Raw genomic sequence first — 26,944 nt, forward strand, 5'->3', positions numbered from 1 at the left:
TTACCATACGTCCTCTTTTTGGAGGACATATGTCCTCCAAGGACAAGAATAAGTGCTCAAAATGTCCTCCTTTTTAACCATTTCTGATTTACCAAATTCATATGTGGCAATTATGCCTTTCAAAACAGCCAAGTATACATCTTCAGCTCACTTTTTAAGGAACACAGGCGGATTTACATTTTTTAATACAAGCTTATTTTATGTGATAAACGTTAAACTTTATCCAAACTATAATTCAATACCATCTAATTTCTAAGGCTTTTAGTATATTGTTTCATGTTCTTTTTAACAATGTGTCCTCCTTTTTGGTGATGGAATATGGTAGGCCTAGGTAAAATCGTTCTTACATGGTTTTGCCATACCTACAAGTTGATCTTCAGTGATCTCTCGTCATGCAGCAGTCAAGCCAACAATGACTGTCCAATGACCATTTTTTCGTCAAATATTTTACCATTTATGTTAAGCAACAACAGATTACCTAACATATAACAAAGAGAAATGCCGATGCCGTTTATCGAGTCAGTAAAATGCGCATGCTAACCTTTAGCAACCCGTTTCCTTTGCCTTGTGCCATTCGCATTAAATGACCCAAGAACAAAACAACCAAACTATTTCATCAAAACTAGACACATAGATGCTTAAACACATTAGGGCAGTGATTTCCAACCTTTTTTGTGCTGTGCACCCTTTTAGTCGATATTACAATCTAATTTGCCAACCATTATACAAAAAGCTTGATCGAGATTCGGGATTCGTTCAGAGTTCGAACCCCGTGAAAAAATGATTTCAGTTGTAATTCAGTAACAAAACGAAAACATACAAGCTTTGCAAATACGACGCTCAGGCAATGGACCATGTCCAACTTCACGGTTTCTAGTAAATTGTAGGCAACGCTGGAAAAAACACAAGTTCTTCGCATTCAAGACAACACAGGTGTACACTCAGTTAGGGATGGTTATGAATTTTCTGCAAGAAATAAATACCGCAACAGAAAGAACACAAAGATGCAAGTTGATGTAAATGACAAGTACCTTTGCAATTTCAAAGCCAAGAAAACTACAAGCTACTCGTAAATGTTATGGCAATAGCGGGCATTTGTGAGGAAAAAGCAGAACATAGAAACATCAATTCTGGCAAAGTCAAATGATACTTTCGAAAGGGTTCCAGTTTTAACGCATGCATACCGCTATGACGTCGTTGAATGAAGGCCTGATAACATTATGAAGTCATCGATTGCCAAATCACTAATAAAGATTCGATCACAAGGAAGTTTTCAATCGCGTATGGTGTATTTTATAAATCAATCTCACTTATTTAAACAAGGTTTTTCATAAAATACATTTTGAACATACATCACGTTAAGATACGCCCATATAAAAGTTACTTTTTTGATAGGTACGGATGGTCCGCTTGGTTCTCAGTACCTTAGAGTGTAGTTTAGGAGAAGGCGACACAGTGACGGAGCACATAGGGGTACAGGCGTAAAAACGAGCATAAGCTGGTGAAAACAGCCCCACTGAAACGAACTTTAAACAACAACAGTAATGCGACAAACTGAATAAAAAAACACTTTTCATATTTCAATCTTCGATCGTTAATCAATGGCATCCATATCTGTGTAGGAGAGTGGAGGATTGCAATTTACTTTCGAAAAGTCTTCCTTGCACGAAACCGGTGAATTGGGAGGAATCATTGTGGCATTATCGCCATGATCTGTGTATGGCGTAATGCATTGTTGGCAAAGTGGTAGAGTAGGGTAAATATAAATTGTAAAAAATTACACATAAAACAACACTATAGTTTAATTCATCTGAATGTTGGGATTATTGGTAAAAAAAATGATTGCCCAAACAAAGAAAAGCAGTTGACCGTATCAAGGAAAAACTACTTGCCAAAAGTCGTAGAAAATACTCAACTCACTATAGGACAAACACTTTTGTAAATCATCGAACTCAACTTACTTTATGACCAATGTTCTTTTAGTCACGGGAAATACTCGACTTACTTAAAGGAAAACACTTGTGCAAATAAATGAAAAAGTGATAAAAAATTTGACAAACACTTATCTGCGCCGTAACAAGCTCTGCTCAATAAAATACAAACTCCACTAATATCGCATACCTAACCGGCGAAATACCTGACTCACTAAAAGAAAATTACTTTTTACCAAGCACTTCACAAACTCAAGTATTCTGTTCATACGTTACAACTACATATTCTAACCAAATGAGTTGACGTGACTACTAATCGCTGAAACTATTTACTTAAAACTGTTTCCTAAATGAAAGAAATGAAATTTTCTAAATGATATGGTCTTGCCGCGCCAAACAACTTCTTACAAAATCAGTGATCCTTTCATGTAAGGTTTTGCTAAGCTGTACTTGTTTGTCCAACCTGCTAAAACGTATTGAAACTGTTGCTGCCAGACATACTGCAAACTCAATAACGCTATTCTAACAAATGTATTGTTTGCACCGACGTTTGAACGTCCTATTCAGGTCGCCTTCGTCCAGATAATAACACTCATAAGCGATTGTATAAAACATACAAGTTTTTTACCTTTATTATCTTCATTTTCTTCAACTTTAGAATCTGTTTCTTCACGTACATTTCCTTGATCGTCGAATATTTCCTAAAAAGGCAAACGCGTTATAGAGGAACCTAACTAGTTTGCGGAGCAATCGCTGTCTTACTGGTGGTATTTTACTGCCTATATATAAACACAGTACTTCCTCAAATTAAGACGATATTTACAGACATTAGACGATATTTACAGACATTTAATCCATTATTCGTCGAAATAAACAACTAAACATTATCGTTTTATCTCTACAAGTTTGAATATCGTATTCGCTGGGGACTTTAGTGAATTAAAGTCACATGAGGTAGGCATGATTTTGTTTGTTTTCTCTATTTTTTATTTTTTACTGTGTAGCTGCAAGCCAAATAAATAAGCTATTGCTGCCAGGCATAATATCACATTTCTTATGTAATTACATTTGCCAAAAGAGCTCTATAAACTTGCAAGCCAAATAAGCTTGGGAAGTAACGTTGGGAAATTGTTAGGCAGTAGTACCGAGTATAGCACGGATTCTGACGTTATCAGGATAACGCTTGAGCCCCTATCGTATTAGTTTGTTTCATTTTTATCCTCGGGCGTCGGGCAACCCATAAACGTGTTCACTATCTGCAGTCAAACTGCCTGTTTTTGTTGCAAATTCGTTAATCATATGGAAGTTTGTAACTTCAATTTAGTTCAACCCATAGGAAACCCCTGGGTCGGAGCAATGCCACTCAAGCTTCTTGCCCAGGTAAGCAAAAGTGACCAAGATAGGGTCACTGATCATTTGGTAGTCTTGACTTACAACAGATGCAAAAAAAGTAAATCCACAATGCGTGTCTTACATTGTATCTTATCAGAGGAACTCCTGAAATATCGTCTACAGCTTCCGGTTCGTTGCTGGTGTTTCTTCCGGTGCCCAAACAGACGCTGCTTAAGTAATACGGCGCTTCGTCGCCCTCCAGCGGGTCGTCCGCTTGCGAGTTGGAAGATGGGCTGGGGCTTGCTCGGGATCGGGATTCAAAAGGGGCGGTGGGTGAAGGGGGATTCCCTGTATAATATTTTTTAAAGGTTTTCATTTTTCGTGTCAGACAAAAAAATTGGTAACTGCTTTTAACTATAAGAGATGAAATACAGAAGCCGACAGAAAAACTAGAGAAGTGGTTCCAACCTGGCAGGAATTCCTTCTAAGGGAGGAATTTTAAAACTTAATGGGAGGAATTTACTTTTATTTGTACATGTGATCAGTGAACTTTGCGTAGTTGATAAAACACCCAATTTCAAATGATCTTTGTATTGTTTATCATCTATTATATCGTATTGGGGGATTAAAATGTTTGAAATTGTTCAGCAAAAAATTCGTCGATAACGGCTTGGAACCACTGGCCTAGAGTAACCAGGAATTTTATTTGCAGATGAATTTGATGTAAAGTGTTAGAAGTTTTTTAATAGCTCTCTAACCCGAGATCAGTTCTTCTTCTATTTCCGGATGATCAAGAAATCGTTGATCCTAAAATATTAAAACCGATCATCAGAATCAAGTTGCAATAATTTTTTTTTCTACTTGTAGATTATAGTAAGTTTTTTCAAATTAAAAATCGTATGATCGTAGCAAATAGGTTTTGATTGCTGTAATTATATAATAGTGTCATAGTGCAGTTTTTAAAGAAATGTACAAATAATGTGTTGAAATACATTTAGGTTGTTTAAATGGTCTGTCAGTATTTTAGGAAAAAACTGTAACATCTAAAATCTATTCGGTAAATCGAAAACGCAACATACTGTTTAAAGGTGACTACAAAGGCTTAGCCCAGGTCGTAAACGATTTATTTATTTTTTATTGTCACAAATAACCAAGATTTATTCCTGAAGTATGGCACTGTGAATCTGGAACATACAGTTAACCAGAAATATGTTCCAAATGTCAAAAAGCATTTGAGCAGGGTTGCTAACTAGTACAAAAAAGTCAATCTTTTGCCAAATACTAGACTAAGCAGCAATTAATTCACGCTTGTCTACAAACGTAGCAGGTAGAAATAAGGTTTAGTTCTCACCAAGCTCGGATGGGCTTGCGGTAGTTTTCGCTTTTTGTACATGACCACATAAGCGGCTTTGCTAACCACCTGTTGGGGGTCGTTCAGTTCACGTATATGACTGTCATCACAAAATCGCCAGCCTAGAAAAAATATGTGTATAGTTATGCATTTGAAAGGTTGCGTCGGAAATCTGAATCAGCAAATAATCGTTTAATAAGAAAGGGTTTGTAATGTAAAACTTTGGCAAGCCTGAAGTCATCCACTGTTTATTTAGGTAAATGACATCTATAATATTTTTTTCAAATAGAAACAGGCAGACAAAATAAATATATAGGCGAGCACACAAAGTGGTTTTTACTAAAGGCATAAGGCATATTTAGGAAAGGAACATTCTTATAGTAAAGCATATCTCTAAAAAATTGTGGCAAGACGAACATCTAGGATTGCTTACACTTGTCAGCACGCGAGTTACTTAAGCAATGATCAAGACAAAATTAATTACCCTCTACCAAACGGAAACTACTAAGTTATGTTTACAAACATTTTAAGGATTTTTAATCTGTATGATGTATGTTGGCGTACTTTGCATCCCCGTTTTCGTTGCCACTACTTAAAAAAACGCTAAATTGGCAATCCTGGCCTTGTAAATCAATCAAATTATAAAATAGTTGATTTCGGCCACAAATTTAACCCTGAACTGAACCCGAAAGTACATGTTTTAAACCTGAACAAGACCCAAACCCCTAAAATATACAAATAGTAAACCCAAAGCGAACCTGAACCAACGTGACAAGCGGTTCGACTCATTTTTCTGACGATAATGTTTTTAATGTCATGAGTTACATAATATTAAAACTTTCAAATTAGCGAGGATTGGAATCTCAAGGCAAATTTTACTCACCAACACCTTGTGACGAATCGTCGTCTGTTGCAAGTCTCACATAAGAAGTGTAATGTCCACCGAAAATCCCCCCGTGGTGGTTAACCACCGCATAGAGATCGTATATCTGCGGGATGTTGCTCTCACGCGGATTAATGCAGAATTCTGACATGTCCAGGCCACTGATATTGTCAGAAAATGTTTTTCATTAGGGTTTTTTTAAGATTTGTTTGTACAAATAGTTGCAAATAACATGTGTAAACAAAATAGTTTTAAAATATTGGCTTTTGTCGACAAAAACGAGCAAAGTTTAAAAAAAAGCCAATTTATACATAGTTAAGCCGACAACCTAATAAACGGGCGAATGTTTTCGTTCACGCTTTAACGAGTCCTAAAGCGTATTCTTTGGGGTCTGTACAGCCTAATGATGACGTAAGGGATCTTGCTACAAAACTAGCGTGGAATTGGGAATGTTTGTAATTGTAACGACACAATGCACCGAGCGTGTTAGGCCGAGCACCGAGCATCTCACGTTAAACTGGAACATTTTTGCAGTTTCAGCACATCCCTAGTACGTCCTGTAAAGTCATGATAGATCCAGTGGTCAATGAACCACTAGTTAACAGCCATTGACTTTTCAAGGGGACATTTAATTTAAGATTGAAAAACACAGTCTCTGACATACAAATCTAATACATTTGATCAATTCAAATCTGGCCCACGTCTCACTTGACAGGGAAGTCGACGAAGGTGTCAATCTTGTCTCTCCAGAGAAGATTCTTGAACGAGAATCTCTTCAGCTGGAGGATGAGGACTTTGGGAAGTTGCCAGATCGACATTTTCTTCGTCGCCTCTCGGTGATCCTTGCACCGAGGACAGTACCTAAATCGATATAGTCAATGTTAGTTGATGTTCGAATGCAAAAAATCAGAAGCATTGTTTTTACAAGCCGTTAGGTCATTTTGTGTGACGTCACAATGCGCACGTCAGTCCATAACACGTGACGTTTAGTGGGGCGAAGTCATTGGGAGTATTGTTGAGATTTGTGGTACGAATTAAATAAAATTAAAACAAATTTTTACAAAATGCTTTTAAATACGGTAGAGCTGCTAACAATGTCTATACCTCACGACAGACACACATTTAGCTAATTTTCGATAATTATTTATTTAGCAGTTGAGGAAAATTAGCTAAATGTGAGTCTGCCGTGAGGTATGGTGATAGTATATCTACCTCTAAATGTTTTACAATGTAAAACATAAAACCTCTGGGTCATGCACTGAAGCAAATATAATCGTTTTTCTCGTTTTGGGGTCTGTTTGTTAGTCCAGGCGTCAAGCGGGAATAAAATTGTATTTTTTGTAAGTGAACAAAAGTGCAGAAAATAGAAAGAAACATCCACAATGTAACCATCAGGTAACGCAATCCACGGTAAACTCTCAAAGAAAAGCAACGGAACAAAAATTGAGTGTACAATTTACAAATTACTCACCAAGCCTCCATTTGAGAGAGTATCTCGGGTTCTGTAAACAGTTGCAAGCAAGACCTGATGTCGGCTCCGTTATTATTTTTCCCTGCCACTGATATTTCGTCACAATCCTACGTTACAGGAAAAACACGTTACTTGACAAAAGAGATGTTTTCACCACCATTTATCCTTTAGCGAAATATATATTCTGTGAAAATACTGTGTACAACGGTTTGGCATGGGGTTTTATACACTGGGTTTTGGATTATAGTGATGTAGAAAGGGGTGTCAAACTTGCGGCCCGCGGGCCGCATGTGGCCCACGAAGCCCACCAATGCGGCCCACAAACACTCAACAACAATTGTAGTATTTTGTCAGATTTTTATCTGATTATATAAATTTTTGTGTGTTACTGAAAACAGTGAAAAGAATAGTACCATCAGCCTAGCAGCCATATGCGTCAGACTTTTTGTACGTCTATTGTGTGCAAACAATGCAAAAAACAGGTAACATTAGCGTCACAATATAGATTATGACGTCATAAACGGTTTTGAAAACCGATTTTCACACTGAACAGCTTAATCTGTGCATCAAATTAGAAATTAATCTGGGCTTTTGGAGCGTCTACAGATTGTATATATATGATATAAACCTATTTTTTTACATCTGTAATTTTAAAACAAAAACCAGCAGGTAGTTGGCGGATGTTGGTGAAGTAAGGATCTAGATCAGTGGTTCTTAACCTGTGGGTAATTACACCCAAAGGGGTAATTTGGCATTTTAAAGGGGTAACATAGATTTTCTGTTATAGTTATCTTTAGATTCTTGATAATCATTATTGAAACCAGCAAACATTTTGTAATGTCTCTCCTGCACTCAGCCTATAGATTTGCACGCTTAGTAGTTAAAAAGCAGTATCAACCTTCCCATTAACTGCATTTGAAATGAACCTTTGAATGTACAATAAATAATGGCTTTGTTTTTCTGTGGGTTTATTTTGGATTGCAAGCTATATTAGGTGATGTTTTTCTAAAAAGGGGTAATTGATATCCATCAAAACATTTTGTGGGTAACAACAGAAAAAAGGTTAAGAACCACTGATCTAGATTAAAAATCACATGCGGCCCTCGGCATAATTTCCAAACTGCAATGTGGCCCCGAACCTCACGAGTTTGACACCCCTGATGTAGAGAACAGTAACCACCGGAAAACTGCTAGTGTGGGGTTGATTTTACTTCAAACCAGAATTTTAATATTTTGAATGTACATTTACCAACAGTACAGAGTCTATGTCGTAAACTAAAAAGGTAGGGTCATAAAATCAAAACTGCCATAAAATCGCTTGCAAAACTGTGTGAGTACACAGTAATATATTTCAAGATATGTTTGCGTTTCAAGACAAGGGTCACATTATTAGATCTGTCTTAGCGAGGTCACGTGGTGCGACTCACCATGGTAACGCTTTCCACTTTGACAAAATAGGTTTTCCTGTTGTCAGTTTCCCAATCCAGTCCCAATAACTTGCAATCGCTCAAATCCAATACCTCGTCACCTGGCAAGTGTAAATGACTTTGGTTAACTACATCGCTCCGTGGGGAAACAAAAATAAATTTATGAGCAGTATATAATTGTGTCAGACGTTTTGGCAAAGGTCTAAATAAAGCCACCATGAGTGATTTGCGGGCCAACAGGATTTGTCGAAACGTTAAAGAACAAAGCATCTCGCCTTTTCACGTCTATTTGAGCAAGTGCATTTCTTATTCTTACCCGACTTATGGACAAGTGCAAGTATTATATAGTGTTGTATTTGAAGTTCAAATTTTGAACTGTAATTTTTAGGGTGACCAAAATCCAATGACAAACATGTTTTGGAATAAGGGTAGTAAATTTACAAACTTGGGAATGGCTAATTAGTATTTTTATTACTGTTTTTATCAGATGCAAAACTATAACAGTAGATTTTCCAATGAAATTTATCCACCAGCGAAGCTAACTTTTAAGATTTAAAAAAAAAACGCTTTTCCAAAAACCTTTTCTTTAAATAGGTTTTCCAGCATATATACGTATGCTGCCAACTTTCCATAGTAATTTTAGTGTTTTATGCAGTTAACTACAAAGATTGTTCGACTTATGCGTACAAACAAGAAAAACATGTTTATGGCAATGCTACCTTGGTCAGTCAGAGGTGGTAAGGTGTTGAACTGCATGGTCTTCCAGTTAACCGGGGACAACACAAACGGACAACCTGAAAAATACATGTATATAATATTTATGCCATTTTTAAGCGATTAACTGAAGCATTTTTTGAACTCATGATAGGCTACAGTTTGAGATTGATTATCCAATGCACGAAACTATGCGATTAACCGGAAATTCTGATCAACACGCATAACCACATGATATATTATGTAATATCGTATTTGATTCAAAAAAGTATTTGATTCAAAAATACGATATACACCTTCAAAGCCTTTTGAAGGTGTTATACCGCACAGTAAGAAATTTTATACCGCTTACTTTTTTATACCGTTATACCGCTTCATTATGAAGTAGCTTTAATAATTATCAATACTAATTTGATAACGATTGCAAAACGACAAAATACTCACAATAATTTGTTTTATAATTTTCACTTTTTTAAAAATTATAAATTTTACTCTTTAATTTTTTTTAACAAAAACATTCTCGTATTGCACGAAAAATATCTAAACATTCCTACCTTCCACAGGAGACGGAGGTGTCGCGTTAGTTTGTTGATAATGAGTCACTTTTACAGATCGCCTGCACAAAAAAGCGGAAAAATGTGGTCTTATAAAATGCACAGCCCTCCTACATTGGATTTAGTATGAACCGCAGTGTTTCACAAAAAATATTTTTCCTTCCTTTGGCACACCCTTCAAAACTTTATTTTAAACGCCCCATTTCATTGACAAAAAAACTCGATAACGGTTGAGGCTGAGGCTGATACACTAACAGCAGTTTATAAGGTTAAGATTGATTGTTGACATTAGGGATGTTCAAAGTAGAGTAACTGGGTATTCTAGAATAATTGTTTCGAATCCAGAATATCGAATCCAAGTCTCATATTATTTTTGGTTGTGCAATCATTAATCGCAAATTTTGTTTCCAATGCACCACCGTCGTTATGGCATTGTTATAGCGCCTACTGACTTGACACCGACACATTGTCAGCTTTGGCGACGGTTGCAATGACCCAGCGTCGATGGGTAAACGTAATGCACATGTATAATTTTTTTTTAACACACATCTTTATATCGGTTTCAATTACCAGATATAAACAGTAAAATTGGATTTGATATTCTACTTTGTACATCCCTAGACATATTACAAAAACATTTCACTAAATGACATATGTTGGTCGATAAAAGAATAAATAGCCATTTTTTTCTTGTCGCTCTATTATATTCTAATTCTAACTGCCCAAATTCATGCCATTTTTGTGAACTAATAGCATAACAGTTTGCGACCCTAAAGAAAAAAACAAAGTAAAAACTATGGCATTGAAAAATATTTTTATATGTCATACCTAAAAGACGTTTTATGTACTCGTGTGAACCTGTGGACTTGAGATTGAGAAACAAACAGGCACGGTTAAATAAAACTCACTTGGAAAACATTGTTACAAGTTCACAGAGATACTTGTACGTCGCTTTGCGCTTCGGAAAACACATGAAGAAAGGCATTCCCACTACATCTAATTTTCTGCTGCAATTTTTACGATGTTGCGGCCAATCTGCTCGTTGACAAACTCTGCGGAAAATATCAAAAATGTTAAGACTTTGATCTTTTGATTACTGGTTTAAACCAAGCCTAGGGTGGGTTAAACCTTTTTTACAAATAAAAGCTTTTTAAGAAAGCCTACAAAGCCTTATCTAACAGTTTATATAGGCGTTATTCTTTAATAGTGCATTTAGGAAAAGACGACGCGCTGTATAAATGACTCATATACGCACGATTATAGACAAAGCCCGTCTTATTTCTTTTTGGAGCTCAAAATGTAGGCTCACATTAGCTACGAAATATTTCCGCTTAATCGCATATTCAAAATAATCGTAAAAGATTGGTAAATTTGAGTTTTTACAAATTATTAATATTGGCAAAAAAATCTTGTTGTGCAATATTTTACATTTGACAAATTTATAAATAATGGCTAATATTATTTGTAGTACCACCACATTTTTGACAGCAACTCAGAAACTGACAATTTCGCCATTTTTTGTTTGTTATTTTTTATTGACTCAGATGGGCTTGACCACAATACCGAAAATAATACAATTTCGTCCAAGTGTTTATTTACCGATATATTTTCACTTACTGGTGACAGTAGCCGACTCTCATGCATTTCAAACATCTCTTCAGCTTGTGGACTTGAGGAACCGAGCTACAGTAAGCGCAATGCTGGGCAAGTGTGGACACTGTCTGGCGCTGTACAACCGGAAGTTGAAGCATCTCGTTTCCGTCTTCGTCTTTTGCCTGTGTTTCTTGCCTTTAGGGACGTGAAAAAGGTTTGAATTTCGAAAAATTGTGGTATAATGGCAAAATAACCAATATTTAAAGTCGATATTTTGTTTGCAGTAAAACGCCTAAATTTGTACTATTTTAACGTCAAAAGATTTCAACGTTGTTGAAAACGCAAACGTTGGGTAATTGAACAACAAAGTAACAAAAAAGTGTAGCTCAAAGGTCGTGCTTCGCTATACGTATGAACAAACACAACGGTGTAAAAATAGACTAATGAAAGCCGTGTCAGAGCATCAAAGATCATGACGTTAATTTGCCTTGATAGTGACTGGGCAATTCTTAAGGTGAGACAAAGTTGCGCCAAGCACAATAACATAGTTACTAACATGCCGTTTATCGGCAGTCCGATGACAAAAAAGCTGATAATGAATATCGGTAAAATACGAAATATCGGCGCTGATAATTGATAATCGGTCTAAACTTTTCTCTACAACCATAAAAGAATAATCTACAAGCAAAATCGATTCGACAATTTAAGCAGACAAATGTCCAGTTTTAAAAACAGGAAAAGTAATTAAATTAAAATTGGCGAATCGAAATGCTGGGCCATTGATCACACAGTCGGTAACGTGATCAACACGTCAACGTTTGTACTCACACAAAAATGACGTCATCGGGGCGGACATCGTTGAGTGATGAGGTGGGAAGGAAAAAACGACGAATCCACTGTTTGTAAACCTCGAAAATTTGCAACTGCACAAACATAAAAACACAGTTACAGCAACTGTACACTTGGGTTAGCCACCTTTTCAACCTTTCTTCTCTAGTTTTGTTAGAATTACCAATAACAAATTGTGATACAAATGTGGTGGAGTTTACAAATAGGCTTAAATCAGGGGTAGAGCTACAAACATAAGAACTCACAACATACAATGTTTGCTGTACACCGACAGACTAGGATAGGGTTAGTAACTATATGCAGGGTTAGGAACTAAGTTTATAAGTTGGGTTCATTGTAATTTTTGATTAATCCTGAAAAGCCCAAAACGTCAGCATTAGGATTTTCACAGAATTTGCTTTTAAATATTCACAAATGCTCTTTGCGCCATCCAACGGTATTTAGCAAACTTTATCCGATGTGAGTCTTTGTGTTAGCAGAATGTCCTAAATCAGGGCGTTTTATTCACGCAAACCTAGTGCAAGCCCAGCCCGAAAGTGACTGGAAAAGCCTGGTCCGACATACAACTCTGCTTGTTTTGACATAAGATAGTTTGCGAAAAAACTTACCTTGTTGACCGAAATATTCATTTTTTCGCCGACTTTCTGGAAAATTTCGAGCATCGTTCTTCCGCTACTTGAAACACTTAAAGTTATCTGCACAACATGCTTAAAGGTGAATTACGTTAAAATGCCTAAAGTGAAAAAAGAAAATGTAAAGACTGAACTAAGGTACCCATAGCACATTTCGAAATGACCGAAACACACACCAAAATTACAAAGACACAACAATCGCACGTTGCAAAAATATATACACAAAACATCGAAGACGTATTTAACTTTATAGTAAACCCAAATTTCAAACAACCTGCACATTTTACATTAAATGTAGAAAATCGGGTGTTTGCACACAACACTATGACAAATAATAGCATGTTACTGACATAAATCTTCTTTTGAACGAGAAACAGCGAGAAAAAAACAGCCCGGTTTAGTCATCGACACAAACCGATAGACACATAAAAGTTGTTAAAAATAAAAATTTCACCTTGACAGGTTTTCGGGTAGGATCAACATAATGGAAGAAAACGCTGAGAACTCTCTTTGGCTTCGGAAGAGGAATTGTAAGAAAGAGGAACGGATCGAACTTCACTGAACACTGCGTAAAAATTAGTGGTTAGATAATTTATTCATAAATCCACCTGATGGATTTTGTCAGTTATTTCTCAAACTTACGGCACTCTCTACACCAGTGGCTCTTACCTTGGGTTCATGGACCATTGAAGGGTGATATCATTTTAGGGGTAAATGAATACATAATATTGAAAAGGTTTTTAAGCTTAAAAATGCCATTAATTGCCCATGGGGTGCACGTAAGTAATAAATTCATCAAAATTTGTAACATAGTCTTTACATTTCACAGTAATTGCAGTCTGTCTAGTGCAGCGGTTCCCAAACTGGGGTCCGCGGTCCTTTAGGGGTCCGTGAGGCAATTTTTAGGGGACCGCGAAGCGGTTGAAGTAATTGTATAATCTTATTTGGCGTCAGTTTATGCCACTAAATAAGTTTAAATCAAAGTAGAATTGAGAATCAACTGTCTCCATTGCTTAACAATAGCCTTTATTGAATGACAACCATCAAAAATGTAATTGTTCGCGCACAATTGTAGTGCATTTGTCTTGTCTGTGATGTCACAAGCTGTGTTTGGATGACTTTTATGCGCAATTTTGCATAACTAGCTAAAATCCTGAAATCAACTTTCGTTTTTATGAAATACATATTTAGGCTCAAGGACCGCGAGCCCTCAAAATAATGGCAAAGGGACCGTTTTGAAAAAAATATGAAAAAGTTTGGGAACCGCTGGTCTAGTGCTTTGAGTAATGGTTCCTAAAGTGGTTCCTAAATTAGGTTCGACCTTTCGGGTGGTAAGCAAGATTACTGTAGTTGACAAGTCTGTGAGGAAATTAATATAACTAACATGAAGTTTTGGACCATTGGTCTTTAACCCCCTTCTAGGGCACTGGCTCAAAAGCACCTTATTTGTTATTTCGTCTGAAAACAATGGGGCATTACTTGGTAGAGGCGTATTTGCCCCCAAAATCCCAAAATTGCCACATTCCCCCCTAATCCGGAACCTATTGGTCCAAAAATTCGAATCCGTTTCGCTTTAAACGTCCATGTAAATAGTGTTACTGTGAAACTAACACCCCAGTAAAAAAAAGTTTGGAAATAACTGTTGCAGACATTAGTCAAACACATGTGGTCAAAGAAAATCCATTGTACCACCTAAAAAGTAAACCGGAACAACAAAGAAACATTTACTTACGTGCCCACACTTGGGGCAGTCAAGTTTTGATTTGAACAGACCGTGGAAAAGATCAACAATGAAGGAGTCGTTACGGGACTTGTGCAATTTCCAGCTTTCTTCTGCCACCACGTGGTCGGGTCTATCGTCGTCTTCTTTGCCCTGACGTGAAAAACGAAGTCAAAAGGACATCATTGTCAGAACAGGTAGAACATAATACGACAAAAAATAATGCGATTTAAGGTTGCTGCACCATAAAAATTAGATTACAATTGGCATTATATCAATATTAACAACAATTATTCAAAATAATTAGATTAGAAAATAAAAACAGGCCCCAAAAACATGAAAACAAGACTATAGAGAGATTTAGATCAATTTACGTTCAGTAATCCAATAAAAACAGAGTTCTTTCTGCAAATACTTTACTCAAGTTGTTTGTGGCAACTCAAAACTAAACTCAAATTATATTTTACAGAAAATGAGGACCTACTTCTGTCACATTTTGTTTTGTCCCAAGATTTAACTCAAGTTATCAATTGCCCTAACTCAACATTAAACTCAACCTCAATATACCCTCAAAACTTCACTCAAACTCTCTTTGGTATACTTAAAACTTAACTAAACTTACTTTAAGCATAATCTATAAACTTTAGCTTAAACATAAATCTAAAATCAACATATCTTCTTCAGCTTAAACTCAAAACTAAACTCAACTTATCTTAAGCGTGATCTAAAAACTTCCACTCCTTGGCATAAACTTAAAACTTAACTCAACCAATCTTAAACTTAAAACTAAACTAGACTTATCTTAAGCGTGATCCAAAAACTTAACTGAACCGATTTTCAGCTCAACTTTTAAATCTAAAACTTTAAACTTGACCTAAAACTAATCCAAACCTTCTCAAATCACACTTAAAACAAACTTTTCAAAACACCGAAATATTTTGTTGCATTAACTGGAGGTATCCACACCCCATTTGCACTTTGTGCCAGAGTTGCAAGTCGGGCCGGGTTCGGGTCGGGTTCGGGTCGGGTTCGGGTCGGGTTCGGGTCGGGTTCGGGTTCGGGTCGGGTTCGGGTCGGGTTCGGGTCGGGTTCGGGTCGGGTTCGGGTCGGGTTCGGGTCGGGTTCGGGTCGGGTTCGGGTCGGGTTCGGGTCGGGTTCGGGTCGGGTTCGGGTCGGGTTCGGGTCGGGTTCGGGTCGGGTTCGGGTCGGGTTCGGGTCGGGTTCGGGTCGGGTTCGGGTCGGGTTCGGGCCGGGTATTTGTGAGAAAACGGGCTTAAAACGGGCCTGACTTTAGGTTCCGTGTCCGCCATTTTTTTAAAGTAAAATCACTCAGCTAAGAAACAAGTCTCTGGCCTTGACCTAATGCCTACCCTACTCTAAAACGTATTGTTTACCCCATTGTCTACTATTGTTCATTGTGTTAATTGTTGTCTTTCTCTTTTTTTCTTTCTCATCCTTTGTTGCAAGGCTTTCGTGGATAGGACTGTCAATCAAAATTTCGGGCCTAAACGGGCTTCTCAAAATCGTTTCGGGTTCGGGCCGGGCTTCGGGCTTATACTTTCGGGTTCGGGCCGGGTTCGGGCTCAGATTTCGGGCCCGCTTGCAACTCTGCTTCGTATGAACCCAGTTTTAAACGCAATCGATTCTAATGACATCACATCATTAGTCAAAATTCTCAAGAGCGTCCTCACCTCACTGTAAGGCTTTTCCACCACACGATTCACGTCTTCGTGTATAATATCGAGCAGAAACGCCATGAACTCCTGGGCGTCGTGCTGCATGTAGTCGGTAAAACGCGGCTCTTTCAAACCCACCATTTCCTTGAGAACAAATCAAAAAATGAAAATTAGGTATTGTAAATTAAATCATCAGTGGAAGGTTATGTAATAGGAAATCTATTACCATGGTAACTGAAAGGGGTGAATATTTTTTTTTACATTTACTGCATGATAAAATAAAACGATTGTCGACCGAAGGCAAAAATACAAGAGTTATGACACTCCGAAATAGTTTAACATTTTCTCAAATTAAAATAATAAAATTTTGGTCGACTCATTAATTACTAGACATGATATTTAAATATATGTAAATATAACGGTTACAACACACACTTTTGGCTTTGAGATCAGAGTTTTAAATTGAAATAAATAAAATACTTATATTTGTTTCTGTATGACTTTTGGAAGGTGTTTTTCGACACGTGTTCCGTAATTCAAAGTGGATTTAGGCGGACCAAAGTAAAAAAAAATACATAAATTGGAAGTCATTTAAAATTGGACTCATCTCAAACATTTTCCAAATTCATGTCCCACAAAATACAAGGTTATTTTATTGCCACATTGGAACACTATTTACGGATCTGTTTATAAGTTTAATCATTAAAATAACGACCCAAATATATGTCAAAAGCGACATGCTTTATTGCTGAAACGTTTAATCGAATAAATATAATAAACGCAAAAACGACATGCTTTACCCGAATGATGGCATGAGCATTTGCTGTAACGTTCAAACAATAAAGCATGTCGATTTTACGACCATTTGGGCCGTTATTTTTATCATTAAACTTATTGCTACGAATTTAAACAAAAATGGCCAAAAGTATCACAATCCCAACACCACGATATTTTGAATGACGGAAATACAAGTCCATTGTCTCTGACTTACTACAAACATACCGGAAAAGCGGTGACGGTTGCAACAAAACCTATATATTCTGCATTTATATACAATCCCTACAAACAAATGACAATGATTGCGAAACTACCTTGAAATTATAAAATCATCAAGCAAATAAATTTCTCTGTAGTTTACGCCCAGTTGTGGCATCTTTTTAACCTGTTACTCCCAAACTCGAGTGCCCTAAAGTGGCTAAACTATCCGATACGGCCCAACTCTCGTCATCAGCTGCACTGATACGACTTTAGAGGTCAAAACAATGTGCACTGTCTGCAGCTTACCTTGAACTTAATTGGTGAAAAAGAGGTTTTGTCTCTGGACCATAGTTCCTTGAACAACTCAAAGACAACTTCAACCATCTTCCCTTTCATGCCGAGGGGATTTTTTGTGTTGATGTCTTTTCGGTAATGCCCATCTGTGATATAATAGTAACCTCATACGTATGCCAAGCAAAAGGCAATATGTCCATAAAAGCTTTATAGATACCGATAATGCTATAAAGGGGAAATATATATACCGTATATACTCGCAACTTTTTTCCTTATATTTTTTTGAAAAAATATAGGTGCGACCTATCCGCTCGACATACGTGCAAATACGGGTGCATGCGCTCGTGCACGCACATACCAATGCGAGACAGTTTCATGAGCGCACACGCACATGCGACCGCTCAGCGTGCGTTGGATTTTCCCGCTTTGTTGAGAAAAAATGGTTTTGCGGTTTCAATGCAATGCAGTTCAATGCTAAAAAACAAGCAATTGCAACCAAAAAAGCTAGGGAAAGGGCCTTTTAAATCCCTAGATTTTCAGTGCGACTTATGTGCGAGTCAACTCTAAATTAAACTTTTTTAACACAAAACTAACAGTGCGACCTATACGGTGGCGCGACCTATTGGCGAGTATATACGGTACATCTTAAAATCTTGACCTAATGTTTTACATGACTTTAAATCAACATACATAAGGTTCATTGCAGTCTTCACCCACCAAGCAACGACCAGGGAGTTTCTAGTTTTAAATTTAAAGTAAATGTTTGTCCATGGAAGTTGGGTGTTTTGATTTTATGTAAATCAGCACTGTTCAATAATTGGTTATCAAAACGCCTCTCACAGAAGTTGTAACGTGAACAGTAAATTTAACGCATATTTCATAAAAAAAACATTTTTTTCAGAATGCATCATAAAGCTACCCTTGCGAATTTCAGTTATTTAAGTGCGTTTACATGCTGCATATAAAATCGGGTCATGATTGAAAAATTGATAGCTTTAGTTCGTGAATTATTTATACGTTCATTTTATGAAGAAAATCGTAAATATTATGAAAATCCGGTCTTTTAATGATAACTGCCAAAGTTTTGTGTCAAAACGTTTAAATATATTTGCCCCTAAAAAAATTAATACAAACAATATACCGAGTAAATAGGTTTTCAGGTCACTCGTGTTGGCGAGAGCCTGGAGCACGCTGTTCATAAAGCAAGTGTTGCCCAGGTTGTTGAGACCTGAAAAACATAGAAAATAGGTTTTACTTGGGAACTAGAAAAAATTTTAGGACAGTGGTTTCCGATATTTTGTGCGTTATGTCCTACTTAAACTTATCTTTTTTTTACATGTGGTAACACACGAAATTTGTATCTGTTATGTATTAATATTTACTGTAAAAGCACATTGAAGGCTTGTTTTTCTTGACAGTGTCTCACAGTTGTAAACGGGTCCAAAATTCGAGCCCCAACCCGAAAGTACAAGCACGAAACCCGAACCTGAATCGTTTTTGAGAAGCCCGTTCAGGCCCGAAAATTTGAATGACAGGCCTCTACATAAAAGCCTACAAAACGTACTACAGTAGAGAAAATAATTTGAAGACGTTTAAGAGCTGTAAGGCGTTAGGTGAAGTCCAACAACTAGCTACTTAGTTGGGTAATTTTATCTGAAAAAACGGACACAGAATTTTAGGCCGAATCAATTTGTTTGTTAACAAAACCTAAGTCCGAACCCGACTCAAAAAACCGGCCTGACTTACAACTGTACAGTGTCAAATGTTAGCAACAATTTTATTTTTTAAGCAAATGAACATTGGATGTATCCTTTTGGTTTTTGCCCAGTTGTGGCAACAGATTTGGTGAGGCATGTTTTTATTCCGGTGGTACCAATTCAGTGTGATACCGCATATTATCACATTATACGCAATTTTATTAACACATAACTATAAACAGCTACACTTTAGCCCATACAGCTAATATCTTGCCATCAGCTGAATAAATAAGGTATAGGTCGAAACAATGTGCACTGTCTGTAGCTTATTTATCGGTTTTCACAGAATAGCGTGGCTACCAGTACCTTCTTGTTGCAGTACAGTACATTGTTGGAAAATAGATAATCCATATTGACCACGTTTAATCAGGTCATTTAACAGCACCAACCTGTAAATCCAGCCCTGCAAACGGACTTAACAGACGTTCTACTGTGAAAACAGCTGGTTGTTGATGGCAGTGGCCTGTTTTCATTCTTGTTAACATTATTATTATCTTCATCATCAGATGCGAATTCCATAGGTTCGTCTGTACAAAAACATGGGCTGTACATTGAAATAAACACTTAACAATAATAACCTTAAATCCAATGTGTACTGTGGTAATGTTGTTTCTATAATAACAAGCTGGTTTAAAATATAGGAAAAATACAGAATATTGAACTAATAAAGTTAACTGAAGCAAGTTTTATAATCAAAAAAGATTTAATTTTTTTTGCTTAGGCAGTAAAAAACTCTTTGTTGTATTAATTGTGTGAGCAGGGACGTAAAAAATGCCATGTAAAAAATGTAGTTTAAAGAAATGATAGGCTCGTTGCAGATACTGTTACATCTGTGGTTTTTACTTTTTTAACATAAATGTGATTAGTAACGTTTTGATATTGAATAACATTTAAGCTCATTTTACACTACCAGTTATTTCCGGCCTTATGTTTCAGGGGGGTCAAAAATATTGCAAAATGCTTTTAAAAATTTTGATCTTTTTAACACTGCATTATGAAAAGTCTTTATTGCACAACTAGAACGCAATTTGATTTCTGAATTTTTTTCTATTTTGCATTAATTTTAATCTTGCGAAAATATAAATATATTATCAAAACAGCTTATGATCAACTTTATGTCATTTACTTCATATTTTTGAAATTTAATTTATTCCATTTACAAAATGGGGTCATTTATAGCAAAGATAAACACACAATTACCATGCATTTTTCTGATTTTTTTTCCAATTTGCATCGATTAGTACAAAATTGTTTAATAAAAGTGCAATGGGTAGCTGTTACATTGGGACTAGGGACTTGGTGTGTTGAAAAAAATTGTATTTAATCAAGTTCAGATAAACAACAGCTATATAGTACATAGTACTAGTTGGTTTAAATGATAAATTTTATTCGTCAATCTTTTGAATACCTTGCCCAATTTTTTTCCACTCATCTTTCCGGTTTTCTGTTGAATTCAGACTTAGACTTGGGGTTTCTAAAAAATAAATAAGTTATAGTTGGTCTGTACCTTTCCACCATACTTTGCACGTGTGCAGGTGGCTTACACCTTGCTACAACCTTATGTCAATCTCTGCTGTGCACCTTTTTATCTGCCATTTTTATGTGATGCTGGTTTCGCACCTTTTTATCAATTTTTTCGTGACTAAAGTGGATATAAACAGGTTTAACAGATGTAGCCCTTCATATCACTGATGATGGCAAGAGCATTTGCCGAAAAGTTTGAACAATGAGGCATGTTGTTTTTTACATCTATTTGGGCGGTTATTTTCATTGTCAAACTCCTGAACAGATCCATATGTAGTATTACAAGTTGTGTTTCCACAATCACTAGATTTTTACCACACAAAAAATAAAAGAAAGTTATTGACATATATAGCTACTAGTAATGCAAAGTGTTTGTCTAAAATTGTGCAGACCCACAAACTCTAAAAAATCCCCACTGTGATCTATATTGATTGTGATGTGGCTGCACCCCTGTATTATTGCATTAATTAATTCACAGTTTATCCATTTAACCTTTATGTGCATTTTTTCATGCGCTGTGAAGCCATACACAGTACACATTGATTTACATGGTTGATAACAATCAGTCAATTCCAAAGCTTTCAGGAACATTTACTAATAACCATGTAGTAAATACAGTCAGCATCGCAACAGGACATACACAAAAATAATACATCTAAAGTTGTTAATTTTGTGCCTTGAAACAACTAAAAACAAACTCCCATTTAATGTACTGTAAGAGGAAAAACTTGAAAATACCAATTTCGAGGAGATTCCTCCATTTTACAGCTTCCTGTTTCAGCAAATGAATTTCCAATGTCTTGCGAGTAATTTTATGTCTGCCTTTGCTCGGCACAATCGCTGCGCTGTAAAAAAAGCTTGGTCTGAAAACATTGCAAAAGTTCTTGGGTTCCACCATTGGTTTTAACCAAGAAAAAAGTTAAAGTTTAGAAATGCTGTGAGAACTGGTTTAATTTTTTGCAGTGTGTTACATTTATACTTATGTCTTTTTTGTTAGCACTTATGCACCAGAAAAGAAATAAACACCAACACTTACAAGAGACGAATAGACCAGAGAAATGGTGTTTCAATTGTCGTTCCATACTTCTCATGAAATGTTTCATCACTTAAAAAACAAACATAAAAAAACCTCAAAATTATCTTTTACATGACCCATATTTTTGTCATTTAAATATGTTCTACAACATTCTGAAACAGTGTTCAAAAACATAAAAAAATGATTTACTGCTTTTGGAACATGAATTAGTTAAAATGATAAAAAATCTCATAATTATAATAATCAATACTCCAAATCAGGGGCGGGCAACTTCTCCAGTCGGCGGGCCTGATATGGGAAAATGAGGTACTTGGCGGGCCGGATTCCTGAATCGATATATTAATCGCGTATTTATCCAGTGATTTAAAACGGATTTTTGACCACCTAAACTAAATACAATCAAGAACGTCGCAATTACAATACAGTCCAAACAATCTAACTGATATAACATAAAATTATTCACCACAGCAAATTTAATGCATACACCACAGACTTAGATACTGCTGAAACACTAACTAGGCTACACGTGTGGAAAGAAAGAAAACCGAGAAATCAGGCCAAACACAAGTTTGGCAGTTATGTCGTAACAATGGATGTATGGTGCGATGGTTACAACGGCGGGAAAGTTTTTTGCTAGTGGGGAGCGTTACTGTCCGTTACAACTATAATTTGACGGAGTAAGCAAGTAGTAGGGGATTGCGGCAGAATGTGGCTGCGGGCCACATTATCATGCAAGACCAGAAACTGTCTGCGGGCCGCTCAAAATCCCGTCGCGGGCCGGATCCGGCCCGCGGGCCGTATGTTGCCCACCCCTGCTCCAAATGGTGGTTGCAAAAAAAAAGCATTAAACAAAAAAGGTGCGGGAAGTACCAGGTTTTCATTGTGATTGTCAAATTTCTTTCCTCGTAAACAACACTCACACCAAGTTGATCGAGTAAAGCGATGTAGATTGTGATGACAAGACTGTGACTTCCCTGAAATGGTTTACATTTGTATGTTCATTGAGAGTTTTTATGACAAAATACTTTCTGTTCTATTACCTCTGTAATTGGCCCAAACAAAAGTTTAAGAAACTCTCAACATAAGTTTGAGAAAAAGTTTTGCGTTTAAACGTCAGTTTCATAATATATATAACATGAAACAAGTTCATTTAAAAAATTATTCATAAGTTACTTTCACACCTATTGGTACATAAGTTCAAATACACATGTGCATATTAATTCGTATTCACCTTGAAAAAATTAATTGTTTCCAAGTTCATGTGTTTTAAAGACAAATAAACAGATGCACTGTTAAGTTAAAATTGAGCATACCTTTTTCCAGTATTATTGAATAAAACACACTAACACATGTATTGCATAACTTTGTTCTCACCGTTTCATACCAGGCATGTTTTACTGTTTTAAGCCGATGACTTTCATGTTCAAACTGTTTCAGTGACTTGAACCCCTCCTTCATTATATCTTGCCCTAAAATAAAAAATAACATCTCTAAAACGCTGATATAGGGCAATGCTCAAAAAAAGTAGGCTACATAAAAGAAAAAAAAACACATCCCAGGGCCTTAATAAAAGTTGACTTCAATTAAACCAGTGGTGTACAACCTTTGTCACTGTGGGGCTAAATACAATTACCATAATTAGATCATGGGCTGCACCTTTAAAAAACACAAGATGATTTTATTTTGTTGCATACAAAATATATGCCTATATTGAGTTAACAAGTAAAAGTCACATTTGATTTTAGCCATATATTGTCAGGTCACTGAAAAATAGCACCGGGGGCATTAATCTGTTCTAAAAATATAATAACTGGACTTGTTTGCAGGTACATTTAAAATCCCAGCGTTTCTGTGGGCCGCACACCCTCTAATCAACAGGCCGCATTTGGTCGGCGGGCCGCAAGTTATACACCCCTAAATTAAACAACTTACTGAAACGCATTGCCATTTTACTTGGGTCAGTCGTTTCTACATTATCTCACAATTTAGCCAGATCAAGGCTGTGTTTATTATGTCACAATTGATTAATGGTGCAACCAGTGTTTTTTTAAGGTGTTTTGGGGGACCGAAACGGTCCCCCAAATTTCTCCAGCGGTTTCCCAAAATTTGGACTTGCAAATATATGGCTATATTTTTGTATTTAAATGAAACACTTGCGGTCTCTTAAAACTACTTAGCGGTCACCCAAACCAAACCTTAAAAAAAAACCTGGGTCAACTAAGGTTAACTAGATTGTACAGTCGAGCATTGCTGTTCGCAACAATGATATTATGAATCATTCATGTTTGAATTGCTACACCAAACCTCTGTAAAACCCTGTGCAACCCCTAAAGTTCATACATGGAACCCCTGTATAGGTAGTACAGAACCCCGGTTGAAGGGCCCTGATCTAGGGGTAACTACAACTGTTATATTCTTGAATACTTATCTATTAACAAATCTTTAATGTCCAAATAGTAAAGTTTATGTTGAAAGTCACACATGGCATTATTTATACCACAAAAAAACATCGAAGTATCCTACCAGTCTGGCATGGTGATGATGCAGAGGTCTGATTGCCCCCTTTCAGTATTCCATGTGTAACAATTGTTCCCCCTGACATGCGAACACTGGTCACCGCTCTTTGATTATATTCATTGTTCTGTTCATTTAAGTTTTTGGACTGTAAAAAAATAGAAGTTTAATTACTGTTTCCACTGGTTTCGAGCACCACTTGTCCCTCTAATTTAGACAAAAATTGAGTATTTATTTTAGGGTGATTAACACTATTTTAGTTCATTCTTTACAAGCTGGCGACCCATAGTCACACAAATTTTCAGTTTTGATTGGAAGCTTTTGAAGATAAGATATGTTTAGCGCATCATTAGTTACCATATTAATTTTTATGAAGGAACACTATACACTGCTTTGAGGAGTGCTTTAATCATAAACATAAATTCCAGAGTACTTGTGTATATAGAATACTTAATGCAGACATTTCAACAATCCCCGCTGTCATCATCAGTGCATTCATCTTTTTTCTAAGTGATTTATATACGGTGTTCTACAGCTTGATTGACAACCTGCACTGATGATGACAACAGAGATTGTTGAAACATTTGCATAATGTATTCTATATACACAAGTAATCTGGCAGTTAGGTGTTTGATTAGATTTTTATGAAAGTTTCTAAACCCTTTTCAAACTTAATGCAACAAAATATTAAAACATAAATGCATAAAGCAAAAAAAAAGTCAAAAATAAAGTATTTATGGTAACACTTTTGCATTACATGATGGAGAACAGTTTGACTGGTTAATTAATAGAACTTTGGTAAAATCTCTAAAATTTACCACCATGTTAGATGTTGTAGGTTATTATCTTACCGTTAAACTAGTCCATTTAATGTTTTCGTTCTTTTTCCTCAGCACTAATACCAATCTATCATTGTTTTGTTGACGCTCTGACCTTTTTTGGTCTATTTCATCAAATAGCTCAAATCCAAAAGGTAAACAGTCTTGTAAAATATAGTAAATTTATGTTAACAATATTACATGTACAAACAGAATTCAACAGGTTTTTTTGTATTTTTGCATGATTGAGTCCAAAAAACTTGGGTTTTTTTGTAAACTGTAAGATTTTTTCAAAGATAAATAAAACTATCTATTATTTTGCTTCAAAGAAGCTACATCTGGTTAATCATTGATACATGATCGATTTATTGGCATAAAGATCAGCACACGCAACCATTCACTTGTTGAAAAAATCATTTATATACTTACCGTTTGGAAAAGTGTACATGCTATTAACTGAATTTGTATGTAAATACAACAATACTTTAAATAGAAAAATATATACCCAAAAACTGTCAAAGTAAATAAAAAATAGAACACTTTTAATATATATTTACAGTTACAAAAAATATACATAGAGAATCATTTATACATTTGTTTTTAAAACATAGAATGTCCAACTCCTTATGCTTTCTTAGGGAATTACCAGGATATGCAATGACCATGAATATTTTCATGACTAATGACAAAGTAAATAATGCTACAGTTAGGGATTAAGTATGCGAATTAGTATGTATAATAAGGGTTTAACCAAAATTAAGTTAAACACTAACCTGGAATAGTCAGTTTACATGAAGTATTGGTTAATGTCACTGCTACATCTTCAATCTGGAAAGAATCGCTTGTTTTTTCAAACACCAGGTACACATGTGGTCCTTTCTGAGACCACTGAGTAGTGAACATTGCCACAAACTAACTAACCACAGTTATGACAAAGTACACTACAAGTATGTTAAGTTAAGCATGTAACACTTTTGAAGGTAGCAAAACAAACTCTTAAAAAATAGAAACAGGGTTTATTAGGTCGTTTGATATAAAAGTATGACAAATTTTGCCTTAGTGTGTAGTCAGTAATTATTTTATTTCCAAGCAAGCTTGTACCATGAAGTGCATACACCAAAACAACAAGCATAGGCATAAATGTATGTATACATACATTGTAAAACGAAGACAAAAAAACTACTAATCCTTGCCCCAGTCTGCAGAGTGTGGCAAATAAATTTTTGCACGCCAAGTTTTGAGGTTTGCATGCGAAAATTTTGCACCAAAGGCATTAAATTGGCCTGTCTTGACCTCTTTTACTTGCTTTGTGCCTGCTAAAATAGGTATTGCACGCAAACTTATGGGCCGTGCGCACGCACACGCAGGACATGTAGGTCCTACATGCACGAGATCTTGTCGGGAACTGCCATGTTCTGCAGACATGCCCTTTCCTTTGTTACAGCATATTAAACATTACAATATTATACTTTACATGTTTTATCAATCGAAAAAAGTTCTAATATCATCGCTACTACCTAGACTTAAATGCCTATTGATGAAACTTAGTCATTAACACATTAAATAAAAACCATGCAATCTGTATGCCACATCCACAGACGAAAGAAAACAGGGACATAGACAAAGTTCTCACAATTTCCAATCTGTTGCCCCTACCCTTGATCATTTAAAAGCCATGCCAACTTGTGTGTTATCACTCCACAGACAAAATTTGTTTGCAAAAATTGCATTTTAGGCTTATCATATCCAACTAAATGCAACACAAAACAATGCAATTTGCAAATGATGTACTGTATGTAAAAATTGACAGTTTTTCTATCAATGTATTTTAGTGTCAGGAATAACCGCGTTTTAAAGAAAGGGTAGACTAGCAGCGCATGACGTTAATAA

At 36.1% G+C, this 26,944-nt stretch overlaps 1 protein-coding gene across 1 annotated transcript; it reads right to left on the bottom strand.

Annotated features, from left to right (window-relative positions):
- Window positions 1-776: 776 nt before the first annotated feature.
- Window positions 777-26,072, bottom strand: LOC145223283 (ubiquitin carboxyl-terminal hydrolase 19-like). The gene is made up of 29 exons (XM_080089681.1): window positions 25,828-26,072; window positions 25,088-25,218; window positions 24,246-24,384; window positions 23,097-23,191; window positions 22,593-22,696; window positions 21,723-21,791; window positions 21,425-21,531; window positions 20,571-20,636; window positions 19,552-19,689; window positions 18,547-18,633; window positions 17,418-17,551; window positions 16,149-16,277; window positions 14,470-14,610; window positions 13,192-13,302; window positions 12,714-12,800; window positions 12,085-12,179; window positions 11,281-11,451; window positions 10,572-10,715; window positions 9,664-9,725; window positions 9,115-9,189; window positions 8,396-8,496; window positions 6,969-7,075; window positions 6,206-6,358; window positions 5,498-5,658; window positions 4,615-4,736; window positions 4,022-4,070; window positions 3,406-3,611; window positions 2,560-2,632; window positions 777-1,713 (listed from the first exon to the last, which is right to left on the bottom strand). The coding sequence occupies exons 1-29, from the start codon at window positions 25,955-25,957 to the stop codon at window positions 1,595-1,597; spliced, it is 3,306 nt and encodes a 1,101-aa protein (XP_079945807.1). The 5' UTR covers window positions 25,958-26,072; the 3' UTR covers window positions 777-1,594.
- Window positions 26,073-26,944: the final 872 nt, after the last annotated feature.

Source organism: Phallusia mammillata, chromosome 4, assembly GCF_965637545.1.
Source record: "Phallusia mammillata chromosome 4, kaPhaMamm4.hap1.1, whole genome shotgun sequence".
Taxonomy (NCBI): Eukaryota; Metazoa; Chordata; class Ascidiacea; order Phlebobranchia; family Ascidiidae; genus Phallusia; species Phallusia mammillata.